The sequence below is a fragment of the Tyto alba genome, unplaced genomic scaffold (genome assembly GCF_018691265.1).
Source record: "Tyto alba isolate M040663 unplaced genomic scaffold, T.alba_DEE_v4.0 Super-Scaffold_40, whole genome shotgun sequence".
In the NCBI taxonomy this organism is placed as follows: Eukaryota; Metazoa; Chordata; class Aves; order Strigiformes; family Tytonidae; genus Tyto; species Tyto alba.
Window position 1 is genome coordinate 47,469,667 of NW_024881316.1, and position 27,486 is coordinate 47,497,152.

At 48.1% G+C, this 27,486-nt stretch overlaps 1 protein-coding gene across 1 annotated transcript in view; it reads left to right on the top strand.

Annotated features, from left to right (window-relative positions):
• The first annotated feature begins 2,872 nt into the window (after positions 1 to 2,872).
• Positions 2,873 to 27,486, top strand: part of XKR6 (XK related 6) — a 187,380-nt gene continuing 162,766 nt past the window's right edge. The window contains exon 1 of the mRNA XM_042802981.1: positions 2,873 to 3,789. Coding sequence (XP_042658915.1) covers positions 3,047 to 3,789 — 743 coding nt within the window. The 5' untranslated portion in view covers positions 2,873 to 3,046. The remainder of the gene's footprint in view (positions 3,790 to 27,486) is intronic.

The following is a 27,486-nucleotide window of genomic DNA, read 5'->3' on the forward strand; positions in this document are numbered from 1 at the left end:
ATTTCCTTTATAAAATTATGAAGCTATGTGTTAAAACTAGTTTCTTTTTTTTTTTTTTTTTTTTTTTTTTTTAGTTTCTGCTACTCCTACTGGAAGGATCTTCCGATTTCTAGACTAAATATATTCACGGCCAGTTCCTACTCATTTACTCTTCTGCTGTTGCCCTTCAGTGTCATGACGCCTTTCCCTTCGCTTGCATTTACTTTCCAGGATGTATTTATAGGCAGAAAACATATTCCCTCTCCAGTCTCATTTTGCTAAACTAAACAAGCCAAACTCTTTCAGTCCACAGTGGAAAGACAGACTGTCCTGACCTCTCATTGACTCCTGGCTCTTCCCTGTACATATTCCAGCCTGAATTCATCCTTCTTGGACACAGGTGGCCACAACTGCACCGAGGAATTCAGAGGCAGTCTCAACAATATATTGTATCATGTCATATATTGCCCAAGCAACTGCTTTTCTCATTTAGTGTGCCAACGCTAAAATCTTTAACTGCTGTCTTCTCCCACCCGTATGTCTCATCGCACAAGTTTGGGTTGTTTTTGTATCAAAACAGATGACTCTTCTGCCCCCTTATTGGGTCATGAAATGCAATGTGCACCTACACTTCTATTGAAATAATAAGAGCAAATAGTTTTATTACTTCTGTGTTGTTTTGGTTTTTGTTGTGGTTTTTTTTTGTTTTTTGTTTTTTTTTTTTCAAATCACATGTAGCAAATTGGCTACATAGAAAAGTTTGGAGAAATGAGGAACGCTTCCATTTATATCTCATCGTACTGCAAAACAAAAGTTTAAGCTTAGTATGGATGCCTCTCACCCAAGAATATGGGTCTTAGAATCCTTTTTTCTTACTGCTGTGAGAATTAACATACATATTTACTGCTTAGGTTTTAAAGTGTCAAACAGGAGAGGGATTTTATGTTACATATATATTATACATGCCTTATGCACATGAATTCATTTTGGTCAAGTTAGGGGCTGGCATTCATCTCATTTATTTCCATATTTGTATTTCTTGCCACAGCTTAAGTCAGCAGAAAATAAGGGACTATCCACAATGTTTGAATTGAGCATCGTGGGGACCTGCGGGATCACATCCTCTCTGATCCCATTATATCTATAACACCAGTTTTCTCCTTCTGAAGAACTTTGTGCTGGAGTTTCATGCACTACAAATGACTTTGATTCGGCCACATACAGGCATGCGTTAGAGTGCATTCATCTGGACAATGCACCAAGTTCTGCTTTCTGTTTCCTTTCTTCTGTTTATCGGCTCCAGGAGGATCCAACCGTTTCAAAACCAGCGGCGGCTTTCAGACTTTGCAAAACTTTTGAACTCCTTCGACATTGCTCAGAAAGGCCAAATACATGCTTCCCAGACAGCTTATTTAATGTATGCAAGTCCTCCCACTCTTCTCAAGATTAAATTAATTTTCCCTCCCTGGAAAAAGCATTTTATCTGCGCTCATGCACCTTTCCACCTGCTTGGGTTTTGTTGTTTTTTGTTGTTTTGTTTTTTTTTTTCTTTTTTTTCCCTGTTGAAATTTAGACTCTGCAAAGCAGCAACTTTCGCAGCCAGCTCTAGAGTCCTGAATAAATCAGCCCTGATAGTTTGCCATATTTTTTTTTTTTAAAAAAAGAAGAAAAAAAAAGAAGAGAAAGGGCAGAATTCAGACTCCCATAGAAAGAAGCAGAAGCAAGAGTCCACAGGAGAGTAAAAGAGCTGGAGAAGGAGCATCTGGAAGGAGCACGTTTATTGAATGGTGAAAAAAAAAAAACAGCAGAAAAAAGGGGAGATTGTAACCTACAGAGGACAGCACAAGACAGCACAGAAAAAAAAGGATATGATGAACTAACAAATGTGAGCAGGTAGAAAGGGAACTGGGAGGGTGAAGAACTTTGAATTTGGGTTCCCCAGCCTGCCAGCAGGTCCTTTGGTGAAACAGTTGCCTGGGGTGCAGCTCAGCCCCGGGGTAGATCCCAAAACCGGAGCTGGGAGCTGGTTCCTCAATTTGTCAGAGGTTCAGCTCCTCCAGCAAGGAGCTGTGACCGTGGAGAGGAGCCGGCTGGTTTGCCTGACCCTGTGAGAAGTGTGGGGGGGGCGAAGTAGCGTTCCCCCAAAGTGGATAAGGAAGGGTCAAGGGCAGAGGACAGAGGATGGGGGGGGGTCCTTGTGTTTAGGAGGGGGACAGGAGGACACTGCAGTGGGGGATTTGGGCGCTCACTGAGGCCATGCGAGGTTGGAGTGCCGAGGTGCGCTTGGAGACTGCTGCCAAGGGATGGGGGGGAACCTATGGGATGGGGTGGGGTGGGAGCCCCCCCTTCCTCAGCCCCGCCACGGGATGGGGAAAGGCAAAGAGAAACCCAGAGGAGGGCCAGGACCTGGCAGGTACCGGGGAGCTGCTGAGGTGGGAATGGGGGGGGGGGGGGGGGGGGGCGAGGCTGAGGACCAGCTGGATGGCCGAGCGGCAGCCTCGGGGTTTGAGGTGATGGGGATGGCGGGGGGGGGGGGTGTTGCACCTCAGGACGGGGCTTCGAGGGCGGATTTGGGACACGGGGTGTGGGGGTGAGCAGAAGGCGCCCCAGCTCTGGGTGGGGAGGAGGGGAGAGGGGGGTGCTGTTGCCGGTGTTTCGGTGGAGGTGAGGGGGGGGGGGGGGGGAAGTAGCACCGTGGGTGCTGCCGCAGAGGGGAACGCGGAGGAAGAGCGGTGGGTGCCGGTGCGACGGGAGGTGGGGGAGGCAGCACCGAGGGGGGGTGTGTGTGCGCGGAGGGGGGACACACACACACACACACACACACACGACACCGGGGTAGCCCCGCTGGTCGCCCGTCCCCGGCCGCCGTCCCCCCGGTCGGTCGCTAGGCGGCCCGGCCCGTCCTCCGCGGGCGCGGAAGCACCGCCCCCGGAAGCGGCGGGCGGGCAGCCGGGCGGGCGGCGGGGTGGGGGGGGTGCCGGGAGCGGGGACGGGTTTGGGGGGGGGGGGCAGAGCGAGCGAGCGCGCCCGGCGAAGGGGCCGGAGACGCGGCGGCGGCGGCAGCAAGATGGCGGCCAAGTCGGATGGCGGCGGCGGCGGCGGCGGCGGCGGCGGCGGCTTCGCCCAGCTGCACAACCTGGACGAGGCGGCGGCGGCGGCGGCGGCGGCGGGCGTCTGCGGCGGCGGCGGCGTCGGGGCAGCGGCGGCCGAGGGCGCGGAGGAGCCGGGCGGCAGCAGCTCCTTGCACATCTGCCACTGCTGCAACACGTCGTCGTGCTACTGGGGCTGCCGGAGCGCCTGCCTGCGGAGCCTCTTCGGGCGGGCGGCCGCCGCCGCCGCCGCCGAGCCGCTGGCCCCGCGCCCCGCCGCCGAGGGGCCGCCGCGGGCGCCGGAGGCTGGCGAGGCGGGCGAGCGGCCGTGGCTGGACTGCCTGTGGATCGTGCTGGCGCTGCTGGTGCTGCTGGGGGACGTGGGCACGGACCTGTGGCTGGCGCTGCACCACTACGGCCGGCGGGACTACGTCTGGTGCGGCCTGACGCTGGCCTTCGTGCTGCTGCCCTCGGTGCTGGTGCAGATCCTCAGCTTCCGCTGGTTCGTGCAGGACTACACGGGCGGCGGGCTGGGCGCCGTGCAGGGCCTCAGCAGCCGCGGGCCGCCCATGATGGGGGCCGCCGGCCGCCGGGGGGGACCCGCCGGCGGGGTAGGAGGAGCCGGCGGCACCGCCACCCCCGGGGCGCAGCGCCTCTGCAGGATCTCCGTCTGGGTCTGGCAGTCCGTCATCCACCTGCTGCAGATGGGGCAGGTCTGGAGGTAAGGCGGGGGGGGGGGTGGTGGGGGGGTGTGGGTGGGTGGCGGCCGGGTGGGTGCCCGACGTGGCGGTGGGGGCCGCGCGGTCCCCAGGTTGAGGTGGGGGCCTCGGGTTGGTGTCCCCTGGTTGAGGTGGGGTGGAGGGGAGGGTGGTGGTGGTGGTGGTGGGGGGGTGTCGTTGCCAGTTCGCGGGCTGAGGTGGGTCAGTGTCGCCTCCTGGTTCGAGGTGGGGTGGAGGGGGATCGCTGTCAGGTCTTGGTCCAAGGTGGACGTGGGTCAGTGTCGTCTCCTGGTTCGAGGTGGGACACGGTGCCCTGGCTGAGGTGGGGCAGATGGAGGTCGCTGTCAGCTCGTGGTTTGAGGTGAAGGTGAGTCCGTATCACCTCCTGGTTTGAGGTGGGTCAGCGTCACCTCATGGTCCAGGGTGGACGTGGGTCAGTGTCATCTCCTGGTTTGAGGTGGGTCAGTGTCACCTCATGGTCCAGGGTGGACGTGGGTCAGTGTCGTCTCCTGGTTCGAGGTGGGTCACTGTGCCCTGGCTGAGGTGGGGCAGATGGAGGTCGCTGTCACCTCCTGGTTTGAGGTGGAGGAGGGTCAGTGTCATCTCGTGGTTTGAGGTGGACGTGGGTCAGTGTCACCTCCTGGTTTGAGGTGGGTCACTGTCCCCTGGCTGAGGTGGAGTGGACGGGCATCGCTGTCACCTCGTGGTTTGAGGTGGAGGAGGGTCGCTGTCATCTGGCTGAAGTGGGGCCAGTGGGGGTCAGTGTCACCTCGTGGTCTGAGATGGGTCATTGTCCCCTAGCTGAGGTGAGGTGGGTGGGCACTGCTGTTACCTCGTGGTCTGAGGTGGACGTGGGTCAGTGTCATCTCATGGTTTGAGGTGGAGGTGGGTCGCTGTCCCCTGGCTGACGGGGGGTGGGTAAGTGGTCACTGTCACCTCATGGTCTGAGGTGGATGTGGGTCAGTGTCACCTCATGGTTTGTCGTGGAGGTGGGTCACTGTCTCCTGGCTAAGGTGAGGTGGATGGACATCACTGACACCTCATGGTTTGAGTCAGCATCTCCCCACGGTCCGAGGTGAACGTGGGTCAGTGTCATCTCATGGTTTGAGGTGGATCACTGTCCCCTGGCTGAGGTGGGCTGTATGGGGGTCACTGTCAGCTCATGGTCTGAGATGGACACGTGTCAGTGTCACCTCCAGGTCTGAGGCGGTTGTAGTCGGTGCAGTGTCCCCCGCATACAGAAGGAGGGGAGATCCTCTTTGGGTGAGGAGAGACCCAAAGGGAGGAGAGAATCACACAAAATGAGCCTGGGGGGCTGAGGTGGGGGACATGGGGGTGATTGTCACTTCAGGGTCTGAGGTGGGTGTGGGTCAGTGCTCCTCTGGTTGGAGGAGGTGGGAGGGCCCTCCTTGTGCTGAGGGAACATCCAACGGGAAGAGAGGTTCCCCCAAAATGTGTCTGGGGGGCTGAGGTGAGAGGAGTGGGGTTCGTTGATCCAAGCAGGACGGGTCAGTGCCCTCCATGTGGAGATTTGGGGTGACCCCTACTTCACTGAGCAGAGCCCTCAGGGGAGGAGAGATGTCCCCCCCAAACAAGTGTGTGGGGCTGGGGAGAGGGAAATGGGAGCTGCTGTCACCTCATGGTGTGGAGGGGACACGGGTTGGTGACCCCCCACAAGCATGAGGGGTGGAAAGGGTTCTAGTTCCATGGGGCTGTAGATGCTGCCCCACAGAGATGGGGCAGGATGGGAAGGGGGGGGGGGATGGAGCTCTTCTTCCCGACAGGAGCTGATGGGGGGGGGGGGACGGACACCCCACGGGTGACAGCGTGGAGACAGGCCCGGGTCTGGGGGTGACCCTCGCACCGGCAGCGCTGCAGAGGGGAGGTCCTGTGGATCTGGGGAGGGCTTGCCCCACCGCTCCCCTTTTGGAGGGGGGGGGGGTTGGGGGAAAGAAGGGAGAGGCCCCACAAAAAACAGGGGGCTTCTCCAGAGAGGGTCTGCAGGGGGGTGGATGGCAGACCCCCGGCCGCCAGGCACTGGGATGTGGTGATTCCAGAGGGTTGGTGTCCTCCAGGCGTGAACTGAACCCCCCCGTAGATGCCGAAGGGGTGAGGGTCGCATCCATCCCCGGGAGCCTCTCCCCAGCTGGTGAAGGGGGAGCCCCCCCCACCCCCTCGGCTCGCTCAGTCCCCCCCCCCCCCCCGCACCGAACGAGCAGGTTGTGGGAGTGGAAAAACGCAGCGTGATGCCTCGGCTGTGGCTTTGGCGAAATAAGAAACCTTCTCCTCGTCCCTGAGGCGGGGGAGTGGGGACGGCGTTGGGGCTGATGGTGTGAGACTGAAGGTCAGGGACGGCAGGGACTGTCCCCCTCTAGCAGGAGGAGTCCTGGGGTAGAGGAGACACTGTCCGGAGGATGGGTCGGGGAAGTGACCCCAGGCTCAGTGAGGGGGGGGAAAAAAAAAAAAAAAAAAGCATCCTCCAGAGTGAGCTGGAAATCGCGTTATCCTCCCCAAAAAGAGATGTGGGAGGAGGCAGGGAGGGATTCTCCGGGATGAAAGCCTGTAGATGCAAACGCTACCACAGAGATGTTGGTCTTATGGAAAGGGGTGTTGTAAGGACAACTGTAAAAGACCCGGCGTGGCCCAGCGTCCTCTGAGATGGGACGTGGGTTAATAGGATGGAAGGGGTGAGGTGTGGGGGATGGAGGGAAGCCTCCGGTGGCGGATGCACCCCTCCACCCCACAGATGGGTTAGACTGTAGGGAAGAGGCTGCAGGTAGGGTTGGTTGGGTTTTGTAGCTTTTAAAATAATCCTGAGGGAGAAGACGCTTAATTTTTTTTAAGGGGGTGGGGGGAGAGATGACACATCGTGGTGAAGCAGTGGGAAGCCCTGGAGGGGCTCACTGGAAGGGTTAATAGCCTTATGTTGGTATTTCCTAGATGAATTAAGGGGGCAAAAATAATCTCAGTGGTGGATTTTTAGGAATTTTTTGCTGGGATATGGATGAGAAAAAAAGACGAAGGGGAAGGCAGAAAGTGATGTTTGATGGGGAGGTCCTTTTTGTCCCCGACATTTGGGTAGCCGAAGGGGTTAACTCTGCTGCCTAATGAAATCGGTGAAGAAGTGGCTGGAGTTAAGATGGAGACAGCATGGTTGAGCCTGGAGGAGGGGTGCGTGGGTGGAGGCAGGGGAGGGCCTTGACACCTCTTCTGAGGACACCGCTCTCTCGAGATAAAATGAATATACACATCAAAGATTTTTATTTTTTTTATTTTTTTTTTTTTAAAGAAGCCGAGGGGGCGGAGGGGAGGGGATCTGTGTGGGAAGGGTGCGTGAAATGTATACCTAGGAAATAAGCCCATGAAATTGTGCAGTGCAACAGCAAATACATATTTCTCCTGCATCTTCAATGTCATTTGTATAGCATTCTTAACTTCTACTCGGGGGTTTATTCTTTTTTTTTTGTTGGATTTTTTTTTTTTTTTTTTTTTTGCGGCTGAGATTTCGGCTGGGGGATGGTGGGAGGGAGATGTCTGCGGGTGATACGTGCAGGGATGATGAATTGGTACGCGACCCTTTCTCCTGCTTTCCCTGGTACTCCCGAGTGCTGATCCCATCAGCAAAAGCAGTTCTCGATGCAGATGCTCCTCTAGCAAGTTGGATTTTTCTCCTCTTGGAGCCAGGCAAAAAGAAATGATTGTGTATTAGCTGTGGTGAAAGCTGGTGTTTGCAAAAACATTCCTTGCCACAGCACGCTTGAGTGAACGTGTGGGGAGGGGGGCACCGAAGCGATGCCGGCAGAGGCAGCGGGGGTGCATGTGGAGGGGTGATTTTGATTCTTATTTTTTTGGTAATACGAAGAAGCAAAAGCTCAAGTTGCCCAGACTTTTCCCCACTTCGTTAATGCAGAGGCAAAACGTTTGCTTCTGAGGTTGTGCAGAGCTGGGACTGCCGAAAAGGAGCTCTGCAGACTGAATCACGTTAGGTGAAATAAGGGAGCTTTCTCTCCTGTTGATCACTAATCCCACTAGCACACGGCTCCTGCTTTTTAAGGCACGCTGGACAGTGTGAGCTGCCTCCCGATATCTAGCCAGAGCAAGAATTAACTTCATGGGATCTGAGGGCTAGCCTCCACAAGGGTGTCTTTTGGCATTCCCACTATACCTATTCCAAACGCCATTAAAATTAATCTCGAATGCGGTGATGGGACTAATACTGGAAAGTGCTGTTTTAGCAGTGTTTGCCTGCAGCTAAATCGCTTCGTGCTGGTAAGAAGTTTGTGTGTGGGGATGGAGGGAGGAAGACCCAGGACACGATGTAAGTTCAGTGCATCATGCACCGAGCCTGGTTTCCTGCATGGTCATGGATACGCGCTGCGACTGCATGGAGCGTAATCGGGATTGTACGTTCTGTAAAGGCTGGCGTGGCTGTTGCTCAGCAGCTGGAAGCAAAGTCATAGAGAATAGAGGGGGCAGGTCGGAGTCATGCAGAAATCCTCGTGCTGAATGCGCTGGGTAATCTGGGGTTTGATTTGGAAGACAGCACAGTTCCTGTAGGGGCTTATTTTCCTAAAGGTTGGGAAGATTTGCCGATAAGATGATGAATAAATAACATTTTATGTCATAAATATAAACATACATCGGGCTCTTGTTTTAGCAAGATTGTCTCTTCGTTTTGTCAGGATTGTGGGAGAAGGTGCTTCTTGGTTTTGAGCAGTCTGGATGGGGGTTTTGTCTGCTGTTCATGTCCTCTGTTGTCCTATTCAGAGAGAGAATTGTGACCAGACAGGAATGCTGGGGGGGGGGGGGGGCAGTGCAAGTCCTGGCGGGGGGTTAACGAAATTCCTGTTTTTTTGTGGTGGATTTTTGCTCAGATGAAAACCGAAGAAGGCTGTGTTAATACTGCCTGCCTATAGTGGCTGCTGGAAAGAAAGTATACATACACATTTTATAAACATGTATGTGTGTGTGTATATATATATATATTTAATTATTGCTTGTAGTAGTATGATCTCAAACAGCATTCCCACTGATAAATCTCAAGTCCTGGTTTTTACCTTTATAAATCTACAGTTTTCACCTTTTAGTTTCAAACCTCTTGGATTTTCTTGCGGAGTAGAACAATTCAGCCAGACTGTCTGAGAAGTAAAAGATACCAGTTGGGGCACATTACGCTCGCTATGGAGCTGCTGCACTGCAAGCTGCAGCAGGGCTGTTCATTGAGGAGGGATGTTGCAGTGCTGTGGTTTTGCTGGAAATAGGCTGAAGGCAGGTCGGTCATCGGAGCTTGCCAGGGTTCTTGCTTTCGCTGAAGCTATTCAGCTGTATAAATTCAGGAGAAATAGTTTTGACTTGAAGTTTTCGTTGCACAGGTTGTATTGATGACAAGAGTGAAACTTCTATGTCAGATGTACCTTTCTGTAACCTCTGTTATAAGCGGGTTAGTGGGTCATGATCCGCTGTCCTGGAATACAAGCTATAAAGTACGATCCTTCATATTGTGGCATGCTACTAAAGAAAACATTATTGGATTCCATTGGATTAACAGTATGTGGAGTTTGAGCTAAAATGAATGCTGATCAGCTGGAAATCTCTCTGTGTCAAACCGTCAGTAATGGTAAGTTTTGTGACTTGAATGTAATTGGTTTGTGGGTTTTGTTTTAAAACCGATTTGAATACGTATTTAGAAGAAAAACATTCTGTAAAAAAAAACAACTAAACAAACCAGAACAACCCTTGTCACAGTTTTGACATTAAAAGCACCTTGTGTGTTTGTGTGATTAAAAGGAAAATTCCTAAAATCTAAGCGAATACTTGACATCTTGTTTATTAGTGGAAAGACCAAATCTATGAGTTATTCATCTTTTGGCATGCCCGGAGGTGGAAGGATGAATCAGTGGGTTTAAATGGAATATGTGGTATTTAATGACTATGCGATGAGTGGGTTTAGGCTCTACTAAAATACTTTGTTCTGGGATGAACCGTGAATTAGATACGTGCTACTTTGGATAGTTTAGAAACACAGGCAGCTACAACTCTTAAGATACTTGCCCAAGCCCCTTGAAGTGAGAGACGCCTGCTTGCCAAATGACAGATAAATGAGAAGCTGCTGACCTAATCCTGCTGCATTGTCTTGGTTTGGGATGTTGAGCTCTGTAGAGCCTTTCTGTAAATGTACTGCCTGCGCTGGCACACTCGAATATTTTTTTCAGCTTTTTCTGGTTAGCTTGTCTGGCAGCTAAGTTTTTCCCTTTAGCCAAGTTTTAACAGCTTGCTTATATAGTATGGAGTTTTGTCAGCTTTTGGCAAGTTGGCAGAGGAAAGACGTTCTGGGATAGATGATAAATATGTTCTCCCCACAAAATCAGGTCTGGGGTATAACTTTTTCCAGCGCGGTGGTTCTCTCTTCCACAAACCTTAACCTCTCTGCCCCCGTTTCTAAGAATTTTTTGTGGGATCTCTGTAAGTGCGTGCTGGGCTGTGGGTGTAGATGTCCAAAGACATTGAATCTGAAGTGCAAGGCAGGTAGGCTGTGTGTGTGTGAAAACAATAATCATCTTAATAATCATGAAAAAAGGCTTTACCACTTGAGTAGGGTCTCCATTGGTCGCGGGGTGGTGGCGAGGCTCCATGTCTTATTGAGTGCTACCCACTAGAGGGGGTCAAACCACAGATGTTGAAGCGGATCTGCTGTGCCAGCCTTGGGAGGGCAGAGTTTTCTCCAAACCTTTTCTTGGGAGAAACAACGTGCTGCCCTGACATGGCGGGAAACTCGCCTTCCCATGCAATTCGGTGTTTCTGCAGCGACAGCATGGCTTGGGTAGGTTGGGTGAGCGGGATTCAGAGGAGAAACTGGAGTTTGGTTTCCTCTTGGACGTGGGAATGCTGTTGAGGAAAAGCCACGTGGGCATGAGGTGCCCTGCGGGTAAGGTGATCCTGCGGTGACAACGGCTCGTCACCTCTCTGCTGTGGTATTTGGGGAGGAAGGAAGGGAAGCAGAAATGCTTTGGTGGCCTGACTTTGTTCTTACTGGAACCAGCGTAATGTTTCCATGGCTTTCAAGGCACGGACGCATGGTGCTGGGTATTTTCAAGAGACTATCTCCAGGAGTCTGAAAACTATAAGGAAAGATGGCTGCTTTGAAGTTGGGTTGCAGGCTGCTTTCCTAAGTGCTGCTACCCTCATGCTCTTTGACCAGAAGGTCCCTTTGCAGTTGCTCAGGCTTCATGCTGAACTCTAGGAAAGACAGTTGTGCCTTTTTTTCCAGGTGCCCTACAGCTTTATCTCTAATGCCAGTGGCAACCTGAAAGCGTTCTTCCTGGTGGAGGGGAGGCAGGGTGCCATGGGAAGAAGGAAAAATGGCTCACCTTTTTTTATGTTAAAATTATAAGCTCTCTATTTTCCACCTTTCTAGACACTTCCATTTTGCTTTTAGCTGCATTGAGCTAGCTTTATTCCTTGCAGTGGTTCTCCTCTCAGTACAAATGTAGGTTATTCAGGGAGCATTTCTTTTAATGAAAAGGATGGAGGTAGAACTGATGGTGATAAAGCATCTCTTTGGAGAAGAGCTGTTTTTGCTGTCTTGAGACTGCAAGGAGCAGAAATTGGACGTCAGACATGTAATTTTCCTTGGGGAATGAAGCTGAGACTATGGAGAAGTCTGGATCCCTCACAGAACTTCTCCCTGCACTTTCATTTTGCTTTATTTCCCTTGAATCCTGACTTGATTTTTAGCACCTCACTGTAGTGAAAATCAGTGGTAGTATAAGCTGGTGTTTCAACACCTGAAAGCTTTTAGGCAGGAGGAGCTATGAATCAGAGTAATGCTTTGCTATAGCTGGAGATAAAATTCAATTGTAATTAAAGGGATAAGCAAAGAACATGTGCCAAATATTGTTCCTTCAGTTGACACACCTTCTTCTGATGTGCTGGGTTTCAGGCTGATGCCTTAGGCTGATATGACTGCTTTAGGGCACTGAGATGCTTTTCCAAGCCGGATCCCAAGAAAACAGGGAAAGAGCTTTCCTGGGGAGCAGGATCTTTAGAAAATCCTCAAACCTAGCGCCGGTCTGGCGGTGGGGGGAACAGCTTGCATTTCTAAGCCTGTGGAGCAGAACAGCATGACCTTTGCAGGGCTTATCAACAGGCATATCCCATGTCCTTGGGGACTGGTGGTGCTCGCAGCGTCAGAGATCCTCCAGAAATCTCTTGGGTTCTGGGACTGAGCATTTGGTCATGTCCCACGGCAGCTGGGAGCAGCCGTGGGAGCTGCAGTGGGCTGGATTTTTATTTTTATATTTTTTGCAACTTCCCCCCACTCTGGGAATTGGGATTGCCCACCACCCTATATTCCAGTTTCAGCCTGTGTTAGGTTATATGTAACTGCTGTAGCATAGGAGCCACGTTTACATTGCTCAGGAGGAGTCTCAGGATTTGCTGTTAGTCTGCCCTTGGGCAAATCTGGTCCATGGACTGAGTACTTCATTTAAAGCATGCACGTGCTTGGATGGCTAAGCTATGTGTCTGCGCCTGCTTTCGTTTTTTCAGTATAAATGGGTGTGTTATTCCTTCCATCATTGTCTCGAAGCCCTGGCTGAGCCAGCAGCCGGGTTAGAGCAGAATCAGATCTCGGCCAAGAGACAAAAAATAGAGCAAAAGGCAATCTTAAGTGTGTCCCCAAAACTATAATGGGACCTGAAGACTGTGTTTCTCCTCGTATCTCCTTTCTTCTGAAATCTGTGAGAGCTCAGGTTCACCTATGAAATATTCACAGTCTGTCCTTAAGTGGCTTCAGCTTCACAGAAGATCTTTTGCAGAATTGGCATCTTTGCTGAAACCTCTTGTCTTCAAGGCCAGAGCCTTTAGCATCAGGACCTCCGCTTCCTCTGCTCCGCTCTGCCTGTGCGGTTGCACATTATGATTTGGTTTACCTGCTGCAGAGGCTGTTGAGGGTTTTTGCATCCCGCATAAGTATCTGTGTATTGCATCCCCTTTTGCACAGGATGGGCTGAGGGAGTAGGCCCATTCTCACTTGTCCCAAAACCCTGTGGGAAATACGGCTAAGACAGGAGTGCATCATAAATGCTGCCTCAGTGCCCTGCCCTAGATGGTTTGTGAGCAGGGACTAAGAAAAACAAGCCTGTTGTGAACAGGCTTAAATTAACACTGCAGAGGTCTGCACTCATGCTGGAAAAACTCATTAGGCTGTTGTGCTATATCACCCTTTCTACCCTTGCAGGTCATCTTGATGCGGGAAAAATTTGCTGTAAAACCCCCACCAATTTGGCAGAACTCTTATTAAAAACTCTTCAGGAGCCACAACGCAAAAGGCGCCGGCACCTGGAACTGCCTTTATCACCTTTCTAATTAAATGTGTGGAAAAAGCAAATCAAAGCCAAGTGACAGAGAAGCGTGGCCAACTGCTGGAGTCTCCTTCAGCTCGTGGGTCTTGCTCGGTGGGGTTTTCTGTAGGGCAGCAGTGGGGCAGGGGTGCTGGGCCATGCTCCTGCTTGCACGATGGACACTGGACTTCACAGCTCTCTACAAAAAAGACACTGGACTTCACAGCTCTCTACAAAAAATAAAGGAGTGATGGGCTCCCTCATCCTTTCACCGGGGTGGCTCACGCTTGTCAGTTAAAACAAGGGGATGACAGGTATCCCCGTGAGTTCACAGAGAATTCCAGCATCTGGGAAAATCACCATTTCCTCCATTTTTATTGTAAAAGAAGGGCAGGTTAACTCTTTGTGCTTGGTTCCCCCGCACAAGCAGTCCTGGATGATAGGACTGGCAGTAATGCCTTGCCTGATGTACCAAACACAGAAGACAGCAGTAACACACCAGGAGTGGTTTTGAGTTTGGGATTGGAATTCATCCCAGTTATGTCTAAGCGAGGGAAAAAAGAGCAACGGAGGCCGATGTTGTTGAAGTACAAATTGTAAAGAGTGGTATAAGCAGAAGGCATTTAAATAATGTAAACAGTCTGGCATGGGAGGAAGGATGGGAGGCATTCCAGAAACAAAGGGAAAATAGTTTTAAAACATGGCTAAAAATATACCAACTCTTGAATTCCAGAGATTATCTCAATTAGCACTTTTTCAATATATCTTTACAACAGAATTGTAGGAGTTCACAAAAGATAATAGAGGCTATGAGATACAGAGAAGTGATATTAATTTGTTTAATTAAGAGGATGAAGGGCTCCCTAAAATAGGATTCACTTATCTTCTGTCTCAGGGAGGAACGAGGCTATATTCAGAAAACTGCAGCTTGTAGCATTGTAGTGTGGAAAAATTGTGGCAGGAGCCAGGGCTGGGAGTAAGAGCCCCCTTCTTCAGCCTCGGTAGTTGCTTGCTCAGTGACTTTCCATAGCAAATCCCTTCCCGTGGGATTAATGTGCTATTAGAGCAAAATGGGATGATTTTACATTTCCAAGAGGCTTTTGTTTGATATTCAGGGAGCAGAAATTGGACATTTTCCTCCAATAAAAAAAAAAAAAAAAAAAAAATTTAGACAGCAGGGCTTTCAGGTGCAGGCAAACACACTTTTAACTGGGCATCTGTATGTGTGGAGTGATGTACGTATGTGCTTGGTGTCCTCTTTGGCTTTGGAGGTGTGCTAGCATGTCAGAATTTATGTCCAGCCTCAGCTCTGCATGTGCATCCCTTAGTGTTGGGGAGAAGCATGCATTTACATCCAGCTATATTTTAAGAAACATAGGGGGAGGCAGTAGGGGCCAGGGAGGAGAGAAGACCCTCATGCAGATCTCAATTAAATTAGCCCCCCTGGATGTATATTAAAATGTTAAGTAGCACTAAGCTCTGTATCCCAGCTCAGCAATATTTCGAGGCGCTTTATTGCTTTAATGGAGGGATAAAATAGAACCTGCAATTATAGTAATTTTTTCTAATTGAATATTTTGCTTTATTCTTTCCCTTTCAAAGCATGACTGTAAGTACTAGCCTTCATAAAGCTTTGGAAATATTTATACTTTCCCTTTCTGGCAATGGGTGTAAATACACTTTTTTCTTGGGCAGACCATTTCAGTCCCTTGTGGCTGAGGAGCAGAACAGCTCTGGAGAGTGGTGGACAATAAACTTTTCTCTGCCCGTTTTAACCACCTTGCCATTATAACTGGGAAATACTAGTTTCCCATCTGGTTATGAGGGGAAATTGGGATGTTACAGACTAAATGCTTTCTGTCACTGTATGGGGGCTTGACATGATCGTCAGGTGTCTTTTTAATTAATTTATTGTCCACACAGGACTAAGTGCTCAATAGCTGCAGCCAGTTTTTTATCCCCAGGCCACATTCTGTGCAGGCAGATGAGATCCTTGATTTCTGCCACCTAGGCTGAATTTGGGGAGGAGGATGAGGAAAAGCACCTTCTGGATCTTGCTTGAGCAAGATGTAAATGGCAGGTAAAAGCAAAAGCTGAAGGGCAAGGTCATTGCCCAAACCCATTTGAGACTGGTGGGGCAGTGATGCTGACAATAGGGATGGGGAATTAAACTTGAAACACTGGTGGTATTACCTGGGTGTCGACTGAGGTTTTTAAAGTAGCCATTTTTGGTGACACAAAACGCCAGCTTCTCAAACGTAAGTTCCTACCTCCAGCTCAAGCTTCGAGCAGGCAGAAGAATGCAGATAAATTAACATAATAATTGCGTTGTGCATTCTTCGTGCTGAATCTCTGGTTTAAAGAGGGAGATTTGCTGATACTTCCTCCATGCATACCCCCGCGATGGGATGCTATCAGTTTTACGCTGTAGCACTAGCTGTCTTCTCATCTAGAGGGGACTTTTGATCCAATAAACTGCTTATCTCGTGTAGTTGTCCTTTCATCTAGCGTGGGAGGCATGCGACGGCTGATTGAAGGCGCAGTATTGTGGCTCGTTTATGAATATTAATTAGGAATGGAAATAATTTGGAGCAGCGTGCACCGACGACTCTGGAAGCACTGGCTGCAGAGCCTGACGGAGCCTTACGGCTCCGAGTCCTCTCCCAGGGGAGGCGCGAGCTCACGTCGCGGCGTGAAGTCACCGTACGCGGCCTGTCGCGCCGACGCACCTTGGCTTGAGGATATAGCGGAGAGGTTGCCCTAACGCTTTGTTTCCCGGCATTTGCTACGGCTGGGCTGGGGAAGAAATGGTTTCTTTGGGGAAAAGCTGCAGTGGCAGCTTGCGGAGTCACCTGCATCAGAGCCGGCGCGGGTGCTGGAGGTTGAGGCTTCCGCGTCGGCGCGTGGCTGTGTCGAAAGGCAGCGTGACGAGAATTCCGTGCCCTCCTTTTCATGAAGGACGTGCTTTTCTCCCGAACGCTTAATCTTACCTCAGTCCTTGTCAGTCTGGTTCTGTTGTCGCACGCTGATATAAATGCATCGCACCACCGACGCCGGGAGAGGCTCCAGCCCAAAACCAGGTGCAGCCTGCTTTTGGGTGGTCCAGCAGCCCCTCCGTGGGTCCGTCTCATCGCTTTCCTCTGCTTCAAGTTCCTCCCTTGAATCGAAGACCCACAAAATCTTACCACGTTCACTCATCAAGCGTAGAGCCCTCTTCGCCTCGCCAGCTGGGAGCTCACCCTCAGTGGCCACGTCTCTGCTTGTGAGCTAAGCAGTGGCAGGATTTGTCCTCTGGCCCCGAGGCAGGCTGGAATAGCGTGGCCCTTTCTATCAAGTTCAGCTTTCGGGAGGGGGTGGCTGCCTCCAGGCTGCCAGCTTGGAGGGGTTTTTGAGCGGTGCCGAGGAGCTGCTGGGGTGAGAGCTGGTAGGTCCCAGCCAAAATTGGTCCCAGCGGTTGAGCCACATAGTCACAGCATCCCTAATATACAAGGAGGAGCCCAGCAGGATGCAAAACTTCTGGAAGGAAAATATTCCTCTTACCTAGGGTTAATTTTTATTTTCTTCTGAGCATATGTGCTTGTTTTTTCCCAGCTGATGAGGATGTATCCAACCTAGCAGAGTCTCTAGCAAAATCCACTTCTAGCTTTTGGATGGGGCCACATGGTTTACCTGTTTGTGTTTAAATTTATTTTATCACCCATGTGTGCTCTCTAGAAGTGGAGACCAGCTCCTTTCATTAGATTAGATGATAAAATGCCACCTCTGGGAAATTTATATTCAGTGGGTCACTTTAGTATTAATGCTTAAGAGTGAAGCCCAGGTGAGTGATGGCGAAAGGAGAAATGCTCTAGGCATGTCCATCTCGCTGAGACCCAAATGCTCGTGTCCTTGTGAACCCATCCAAGCTCAGAGGCTGATGGGGGGGACGACGTGGGTCGTTGCTCCTGCAGCTTCAGCGTGCTTTGCTCTGCAGTGAGGACCCGGTGGGGTTAAACTGGGACCATCCTGGGAGCACAGAACAGGCAGCAAGCCAGAAATGCACATTTCTGGGGTCACCCATCTTCACCCAGACCCAGCTGAGCTTAATTTGTGGGTTAATTTTATTTTGTTTTAAAGCAAGCTGGGCAATTAGCTGATTTACTTTCAAACTCCTCAGCTCCCTTAAAAACAGTGGTTTAAAAATGGGTCGATCATTCCGTTTTTCTTCAAAGCAGGGCATTAGGAAAAGTCGTCTCCCGCAGGCATGTTCCTCTCACAGCCCACGGGCACTCCAGGGATGCCGCGACGTGTCTCACACGCTCAGCGTCACAAATCACTCGTGTGTGAGTGCCACTTGCTTTAAGCGGGGCATGATGGCTGTCAGAGAGCGTTCGGCTCGATCTGCAGGTTCAGTTTGGCGTTTCCTTCGTTCCCGACGTGGCTGGGTTAGGTCTTTGAACCAGCACACTCTTTGCTTTTCAAATGTGCGCTTTAGATCTGGGATAATAAAACATCAAAGTAAACTGTACTGTTGTGGATACAGAAAAATCAGGACACTCAGTAGGACTTCAGGGAGTAATAAATTTGTTCTATATTTAATCTCATATTTATCGCAGTGTCAGTATGAGACCACTTCATTTTACTACTTTAACTGTATCTAACAATAACCGAATACTTGAAATATTGAGAAAGTGGCTAATACCTGGTGGTAGCTGATGGGATCCAGCTTTAATAGTTATTGATTGGTTTCAAAAAGCTCCCAGTAATATCACATCTTTGCTGCTGTGTGTTGGGAGTTAAAATCCTATCAGTTATTTAAGATTAGAAGTAATTGCAGATTTTCAACTTAATCATCCTTCAGGAGATGAATACAGCCAGGACTTCAGGTGTCATTTACAATTTTGCAAAAAATTTATGGTTGATCTGCTCCAGTTTTATTGCATGAAAACCCTGGCAGCCCTAAGTTCAAATGTTCTTGAGCGTTTTCTCAGCTGCTCTAAAATTGATGTGGCTTCTCCAATCAGGATGCAAATGCCAGTTTGAAATCTGCTTGTCAGACAGCGAACACAAGAGGCAAATGAACCCTGCAGGGTTGGTCTTATTGCTTGCTCCTTTCTGATAATGCCCCATATCTCAGAATGTACAGGAGAGTCTGAAGAGGTGGTCTGAAAAAACCCACATATTCTTAAAAGAAAATAAAAATTAACCCAAAGTAAGGGGAATATTTTCCTTCCAAAAATTCAGGAGAGCAAAAAGTAAGATTAAACACTGCTTTTGAGTACTAAAACTCTGCCTGGGTAACCTAGCATTTACCTGAATAATCCCTCCACCCATATGCTTCAAAACACCACCTTATTTGATGCTTTATTACCATTTGTACAGAGTGTGGTTTTAGTCTTTGTTGTACTGCTCTGGAGTTTAATAATTCCATTTATAAAACAGGTTGGCTTTTTTTTTTTTTTTTTTTTTTTTTTTTCTGGTATGGCTTGTTGTACAATTAGAGCTTCGTTCAAGTCTCTCATTATTTTCCCTTGTTGTGATCAAGCTCTGCCTGGAGTGAACCACTGAATTTTCTGTTTGAACACGCAGATCTCGCTGTAATTCCCTTCTTCTCCTTTAACCAGGAACTGGCTCTTTGTGGTTCCTGGGAAGTGAGCAGTTTTTTATTAGTGAGGGCAAATTATTTCTGACCCATGTATTTTTCTTGTTGGTATTTAACAGCGTCCTCAGAACAAAAAAAAAGCTACTACAATTATCGGAAGCTACATAACTGCAGCAGGGAGTTTGAATTCAGGGTTTAAGTTTGATTTCTGATGCTTTGCTAACTTCTCTGCCTGGGACTGGATTATTTTCCTCTTTCTTTCAGGGGATTAGGGGATTTGTAAACCAGCACTCCTAACAAAAGTGTCTAACAAAACCTGGGAAGGTCACATCTCTTTCATTTGCTTTGAATGAATTGCTTTTATGGTCTTGAAAGTGCCTTTTGGGGGAAATGGAGAGGAAAGGCGAAATCATATGTTTATTTTGGATGGGAGCTGCTGAAGTATTTCACGTAGGAATTGATGAATGAGGACGTACTGATGGAAAATTCATTAGTTAGTGCCATTTCCCACTTGAAAATTGGGCTCACTTGAAGAGAAAGCTGTTTAAGCCTCCTGACTGCTCGGGGAGCAGGACTGTGATCGGGTCAGGACCCGGTGCCTGTGCCCTGCTGCGAAGTTCCTGCTCGTAAAGGAGCATAGCCCTCTAGCAGCATACTTACTCTTCCCTAATAAAGAACTAAAATGCACATGTTTAGACTGGATGTTTTGTCTGGCATTGACCCTTACAGTCAACAAAAGGGTTCTTGCCTTGGTAACGCTTTCCACTGGGTATCGTATTAATTGGTTGTGTGAATTAACTGAAGACTAAACTTCATTAGGCTGCCATTATCGTTGCATTTGTATTCTTCCTGTCCTAAATCCTCAGTGAAAACATCTGTTCGTCACTCAAAATAGAAGTCCGCGTTCTTAGGAGTAATTTCACCATCATAAAACTGTGGATTTTTACCGATTAGCCTTAAAGAGCAGTCACCTTTAAAGAAATTTATTTTTCTTCCAGTCACTTTTCCTATAGGAATAAAACACTTAATTTGTGTTAAATGTAACTGCAAGTTTGCATTCGTGTTTGCGCAGCAGATGCGGGTCTCTGATATCTAGCAGGAGCTCTGTGATGAGCAATGTCCTCCGCCCTTGGCATTGCCCATCTTCTGTTCTCTGCTCTTTACCCATTTTCCTTCTGTGGGAGCGTATTCAACTTTTGACTTGGAAGGTATTTCTGTTTTCGTCAGCAGCACTGCTAAGGTAGGTCAAAGTGTTTTATTTGGACTCTTACCTGTTCCCAGACCTGGGGTTTCTGTGTGATCAGTGCATTGAATTGCTGTGGTCATTATATTTTTCTCTCAGCTGAGTGTCTCCAAGGTTGGGATACTTGCTATATTTATGGAACTGAGTGTCAGAAACCAGAGAACAGCAACATTTTTTATTTAAAAATTTTTTTTAATGGTTTGGTATTTTCTTTGTCCCATGCAGACTTTATTGGGTCATCTAAGAAATTTGCTAAGTGAGCTCCTGGCTGTCCCAGGCTGACTCTGCCTGCTCTTCAGGCATCATCTGCTGGGGTCACGTCTGGCCATCGACCCTCATGAAGATTAAAGTTTTTGGAGCTCGGGTACCTTCCCCTCATTTGCCTCAAACGCAGAGGCAGTGCCTGGCAGCTGCCCGTACCCCTGCAGCTCATCTGAGCCCAGCCAGCTCCTCCAGCAGACAGCCAGGTGTGATAGGTGACAACTAGAGATAACCAAAGGAGGAAAAACATGTTGTTGTCATTTCTTTGCCAGAGAGTCTTCAAAGTCTCAGAGGCTCGCACACCGGGAGACTCAGCTACAGCCTTGCTCATCTGACCTTTCCATCCTAGCTAGTCCCAGCTTGGATCTTCAGCAAGGCAGCCTTCCTGCTCAGGGCCCTTAATAATAACCCAAAATTGGGAAAGTGTGTAACTCCACGGGTGGTAAGTTTTGAAAAGTGTCAAGGCTGAAAAACTAATAGCGATTTCAGTTAAAGAGCTGCAGTAGGGTTGTCTTCCCACCAATAATGAAGAACTAGCTGAGAAGAGAGCGACAAAAGAGAAGGTGCATAATAGAAATGCAACTTAAAAGCCTGACAAATTAAAGCTGGTTTTACTGAAAGCGCTGTTATGCACTATATTAGATTTCAGAAAAGCACGTTCGTAGGAGCGGTGAATGACCATGAAAATTTACCATCCCAAACATAAAATTTGCTCATGCATCCTTTGCTCGATGATTGTAATGATAGCGCGGAAATGACTTTATTTGCCCATTAAAGGATATATATTACTCTTCCTAATCATGTGAGTAGAATTATAAAAAGAAATTTCTGCTTTAAATTAGGCTGTTTACCCAGCTCTGCGTGGAGCAGCTATTATTTTCTTCTATACACTGTTTCCCATTCTGCGTATCTCTGCAGCTACGCAGACCACAGCAATGGGGCTGATGTGCTGACATGAAGAGTTAGATACATCGAAAACCTCTGGATCCAGTCAGCAAAGACAGCTTTTATCATTTTATGATCTCATTACTCCCTCCCCCCCGCCTCAGGAGTTCTGTTATCTGATAAGATTGTATCGCTTTGGGTCAAACCAGCCAGATTATCTAGCTGAGGCTGTTTGCTACCCTGTCCTTCCCGACTTGGCGCTGGGTTTTCTTGCTCTGCTTTAGCTTTGATGGGGGCTGTTCCTGGGGTGTCCTGCAGTCATTCAGTCATGCCTTTGGTGAATTAAAGAAATAACAGTGTCCTGAATGGGTCAGGACTCTGGGTGACAGGTATGACTAGCTATTGTGCAGAGCTCCCTGTGATCTGTGATGAGCCCGAGTTAAAGGAAGGAACCACAAAGAAGCATCAATGTTTGGTGTTTTAAGTGGAGCTCCGATTTGAGCATGAAATACCTATTTTATTTTCTTTTTCTCTTTTGAATCCTACCGGTTATTGAAACCAGTTCACAATGCTTGAAAGAGCTTTTCTGGGAGTACAGGAAAGTGCAATTGAAGCATTTGTACCTTCAGAGATCTCAGGCCGAAATGCTGTGCAGCTTATTATAGTGTTTCTGATGGCAAACAGAAAAGAGCACAGGTGGCCTAGAAAAGGTGTTGGATCCGGGCAGGTGCGTTGTCATTTTCCTCCAGGTTATCGTGCCGTCATCTGGCATTTGTGGCTTAGAAGGTTCCCGAGCAGGAGGTAACGTGTTTAAAAGCCCATGATGAATACTTCAGTCCTTTGAAGGTTTTTGGAGTTTGACGAAATTTTCATCAGCGCGGTTTTGAAAATTTTGCTTCGTTTTATGTCTCCTTGCTTCTTTGATTAGGGAGATTCCCACGTAAGGGTGTGAATTCTGAGGGCTTGGTACTGTTTTCCTGCAAAACTCAAGAATGGGACAATTACAGCTGGTTATTCTAGGTTGCTTTTTTTTTTTTTTTTTTTTTTTTTCACAAGAATTCCTGTGTGGAATGGGAATCTCATTCAATCACCTGAGCTTTAGACATACTAAGTTATCCGGGAAGAACTGAAACCAGCAGGGTAGGTTTCTGCCCCTGCAGAGGAAGAAAATACCCGTGCAAGAAGCACCTTTCCATTGATTAACTGTGGAGGCTTTTATTTTTGAGTGGAGCAGGATATTGAATATTGCAAGGTCAGTTTTTTAGCTTCTCTGTGGTGTAGATGTGGAGGACCACGTTTTTTCCTGGTAACGTATCAACAGAGTAATGTCAGTTCAGAATTTGTTGTATACTGCAAAGACTCAAAGATTCTTACAGTTTTTAGTGTTTGTACGTGCGATATCTTCTGCCTAGAGTTAGTACCTGAACTACGGTCAAATGAGAAGCTGGGTTGAATAGCAAAGTGACAAAGATTTGGAAAACCTGTGTTTGTTCCTGATATTTTTATTAGGTAATTGTTTTGTGTGTGCTGGACTTTAGGAATATATACAGAGAAAATACTCTTTCGCTGTTGAAGTTTTTAGCCTGAATGCGTTATTTACTTTGCAGTCAAAGCCTATTTTGTTGTGAAGGATTTTATGGGTGAGATTACCTTAAAAAATACCCGTGCTCTCTACAACTGCTGCAGAGAGAGCCAAGCGCCTTTCAGGAGGTGGGAAACCCAGATCTGAAAATGGGATATGGGTATTGCAGTACCCTCCCAGGATCATATACTGTCTTCCACTTGGGATGCCCATGATAATGAACAGCGTACCTGGGGTGATATTACACAGAGATGCCTTGGTGTGAAACCAGGAATAGCTTCAGCAGCAGAGATGCATTCTTTTTGAGTCATTAAGTCGTGGTTTCTCTCGTTTTTTCTCCTTTTTTTTTTTTTTTTTTTTTTTTTTTTTTTTTTTTCTTTTGGAGTACTTACCGCAGGGTCTGGTGAGAACTGGGTCCCCGCTGATTTTGCTGCAGCAGGTTATGATCCCAGCTGCAAGATGTACGGCTTGATTTGAAGGAAAATCCTGGAAGAGGGCAAGCAGTGTGAAAAGAGCACGGGCATTGCAAGAAGATATGACTGGGAGGCTACTAAGTGGTGTAATAACTAATCTCAAAGGTGATAGATGTTTTAAAAAGAAAAGCTTGTTTCTGATTTCAGCTTTTGGGTAACGTGGTTTGGCTCATGCCTCGGAGCTGTCAGTGCAGGAGCAGGTCAGGAAGAAGGTGAGGGGCTGGTGGATGAATTGAGGAATATCATTGCTTCAACAAGCGACAGCATGAAATCTTGTGTGAGGTTCTTCTGAATTTGTAAGAGCAGGAAACAAAGCAAAAAAGCAGTTGAATTCAGTATCTCAAGAGCTCTCTGTGATCCTGCTTTATAAGAAGGAAAATTCCATGTAGCTCCAGCCTGCTCATATTGTGCAGTGAATAGTACTTTCGCATTAAAATAATTTATTTTCTCAAACCAGAAAAGAATCTGTAGGATTTTTTGCTGAGTCTTACTCAGTACGTGAACTTTTGATGTCTCGTCCTACCCCTTCTTCTTTGTTTTTGTCATATTTTACGTTTCTGAGCGGTCTCCTCTTGCATTTCCCGAGAGGCGCTGAGAGCGTTTAGTGCTGCTTTCAAGGTTCCCTTGCAGTGAGCACAAGCGAGCAGGCACCTGGGCTTGCGATCTCACCTGAAACACAAACCCATCAGCTGCACGATGCCTTCCCAGCCCTACTGAGGGCACGGCTGCCCCCTGGCACCCCAGCCCACCGCTGCTAATTCACCTCCTCTGAGCACTAAGCAGATCTGGATCCCACGGAGACTTTTCATCTCCAGCAGGACTGCGGGCCACAGACCTCATGTTCTCCGGGATGTGAGCAGAGTGTAATATTGATTATAATGCTTACTGTAGTTATTTATTACACTCATTAGCAGGGAAGAGATGAGAGACTATCTTACTGTATTAAGTTGTCCCAGAGACACCTAGATAGTAAATAATAAATAAACAATCGAGGATGGAGTAGAACTAGTGGAAAGCTGGGACAGTCAATGTAAGGAACTACCAGCCAGCCTTTTTAAATTAATAATGTGCAGATTCAGTGTGGTTATTACTTTCTGTGGCTGGTAATGCTGTATTAAGGGACCTAAGTGACTGGAGATGTAGCTTGTCAGAGCTAATTGAGGCCCATCTTGAGATGGCCGCCTTCCTCTCTATTGCACAGCACCGAGACTTTGGATGTATGTCTCCACAGCATCTCACCCAGAGATAAAAACCTCCAAATCGCTATTTTCTTGTAAACTTACACTTCTAACAAAGCAAAGATATAGCTAAAATGATTAATGTCCCTGAAGTGATTTGTTGGAAAACGGAGGTAAAATCCAGAGTAGAGCAAGGGTATTTCCTTGTGCTGCTCATTTAATTTCCTTCTAGTTTGCCATCAAATAGACCTTTTGTTATTGCAAGAGAGACCAATGTCTGTGCGTAGGCATGGGTTTGTAGCATTTTCTGACTTCACTGGTTATCATGAGCATTTACCCAACATTCAGCATTTACTGGAGGCTTTTGAACACAGAAGCAGCCCAGAGCCCAGTACTGCAGCTGTGATGCCCTACTTCATAAAAAAAAAAATTAAAACTTATCATTTGGCCAAAGGGGCCTCAAAAAGAGGTGTGTGACAGAACTGGCGGAAGGACTAGTTGAAGGCAGCTGAATTGAAAGTATGAAAGAGTGGCCAAACTTTTTTGGCTGCTTTTAGTTGTATTAAGTATTAAAAAAAACCCAAACCAACCTACACTTAGGCTTTACTTTAAGCAGTCACTTATAAATAAAGCCATTCAGCTCAGTGTTCACAGTGTAAATCGCTGGAGATGTGTTTAAAGCAATAAACCCTGTAGTTGCACTTGTATTTTTGTTTTAAATCCTGTTTGTGTAAGGCTGTTAATTTACACAGGGCTCTACAAACACAGATAAGACATGCTTTCCCTGCCCAGGTAACTCATTCTTAGAGGCTCAGGCTTTGCAAATTAGTACTTTGCCCAGGTATTGAGGCATCCCCTGGCTTCCTTGTGTGGCCTCTGCCTGGCACCTGTGAGCGATCCTTGAGCCAGAGTCTCTTTTTTGTGTACAGGCATTGCTTCACCCAGGGGGGGCCCTGATTCCCAGTTGGGCACTGGGCTCCATTTTGATGCTGGCAATAATTTTGGGGGGTGGCGAGTACTGCACCCAGGAGGTGAGCAGCCAGCTCGCATAACAGTGGTTGTAGGAGCAAGCCCAGGCTTACATTAACACCAAACAACATACACGTGTGTGTATAAATTATACTCCCGTTGTGACAAACACCAGTTAGGACACAGTGCATCTCATAATGACAGTTCTTGGCGTTTTTTTCTGGTTGTAGGTCTGTCCTGCACCTCGACTTGGGGAGGATTCTCTTTATGTTGGAGGCACGGGGAGTTTGGCTCATCGTGGCGCAGGTTGCGTCTCCAGCACGCTGCCGTGCTCTGACGCAGCGCGTGCTTTTGTTCTCCGAAGGTTTTTCTCTTGCTCGTGGCATCAAGCACTTTCAGGCAGAACAGCCTGAGCGTTTCCTGCAGGAGCGTATTGTATTCTCCTGGTGCCAAATGGGTCAAAGTCCCTGATGTGGTTGTGGCAAACTGCAGAGCTGGCAGAAGAGCGATTAAATCAGACTGTATGAACGTTATGGGGAGATGATCGTTAACCAGCATTCATGTGTAAAAAGCGGCGTCTAGACATTCAAACACTGCTAATAGCCTTTGATTAACCATTTTTGTTTTGTTCTTGCTCAGTGTGTTAATCACTGTGATTAAAATGCTTAGCCACCATGGAGCTAGGCGTTGTATAAATTAGTAAGTAAGCAAATCCAAACAGATGGGGCAGGGAAAATTAGTGTCTTTGGCAGGGCCAGCGTTAGACAAGACAGGGCCAAGGAAGATTTAGGGGGAGACCCTAAATAATCTAAGAAAAGCACATTTGCCTGTCCAGTGGGCCTGCCAGACCTCCCCACCCTCCTGCTCCTGTAATGCTTCACCTCCTCAAGCCTTTTTTCTCTGTCTCTGGAGTCCATTGCTGGCCTCACCTGGTCCAGCAGGCCCCAGGATGAGCTGGGTCTCTGCCCAGGACGCTACAGAAAGGCCTGGAAACTGCTCTTCCCTTTGCACAGGACAAGTTATTAACATGCCAGCTTCTCTGGGGTGTGGATGCTGTCCCTCACGCTGCAAAACTTTAGAAGGATCAGCCACTCAATTCTGGCTCAAGACCCATCCAGCTTTCTGGTTAGTTGTTGTTTTTTTTTGTTTGTTTGTTTGTTTTTTTTTTTAGCAATAACAAAGGAGTACTACTGACGTTCAACACCTCCACCACTAAATGTGTGGATACCATCCTTCACTGGGAGGTCTGACTAATTTAAACTGTTGGGTTTAGGGCTAAGTCCTCGTCTGATGCAGTTTTTTCAAGGAAGAAGCAGAGCTGGAAAGGGTGGGAGAAGCACCTTGCACTGCTTGTAAGATCATGAGCCTTGATAGATGTCAGGGTACATCAAAATCAGAACCTAGTCATGTCACCTCTAAAGAGAAATCACAGTTAAAATAGGCAAGCGTGGCACTTTCTCTGTGGTAGGCTTAGACAAAGATAGAATTAGCTGAAGCAGGGAGCGTCCGTGGAGGTGATAGTGAGACCACGCAGAGCCCTTTCTTTTCTTCCTTCTCCTTAATCTGGTTTTCTGTGTAACTCATTTTCTGGTAGAGCTGTGAAAAAAAAAATTAAATGGGTAGTTTTGGTGACAGCAGGTTTTTGCCTATTCTGTGCTAGGATCTGTAGCTAGGATTTCCAATTTCCCTTCTAATCAAAAGGCTTCCTAAAGGAAGTGCTCTCCTGGGGTGACTGTGCTCGCAGAAACACAAGCTCTTGGTTTCCTCTTGCAGTTTCCTCACTTCTGTGATGTGCTGAATTTATTCTGAACCGGCGCCAAATCAGTGCCTATGTGCTTCTTTTCAGGTGAAGTTGAATTGTGTTCTTGTTCTTTTGCTGGGCCAGAGGGATTTTTACTGGTAACGCAGCAGCATCGTTGTTGGGCATCGGGCTGATGTGCAGCAGAAGCTTTTGGGCTGTGAGACAAGTGAGGCTGGATGGGGACGTGTGTTTGGGGGAGGAGGTTTCTGCTCAGAGCTCAGCAGTGTGGTGTCAGCACCTCTGTGGGGATCAGGGTGAGCCAGTGCAGCTCAGACCCTTAAGTGGCAGGAGGTGAAATCCTGGCCCCATCAGTGTCAATGGGAGTGCTGGGATTAACTGGAATTTGTCCTGTAGGGTCGGGTCCCAAGAAGTCCCAGGAGGCCAC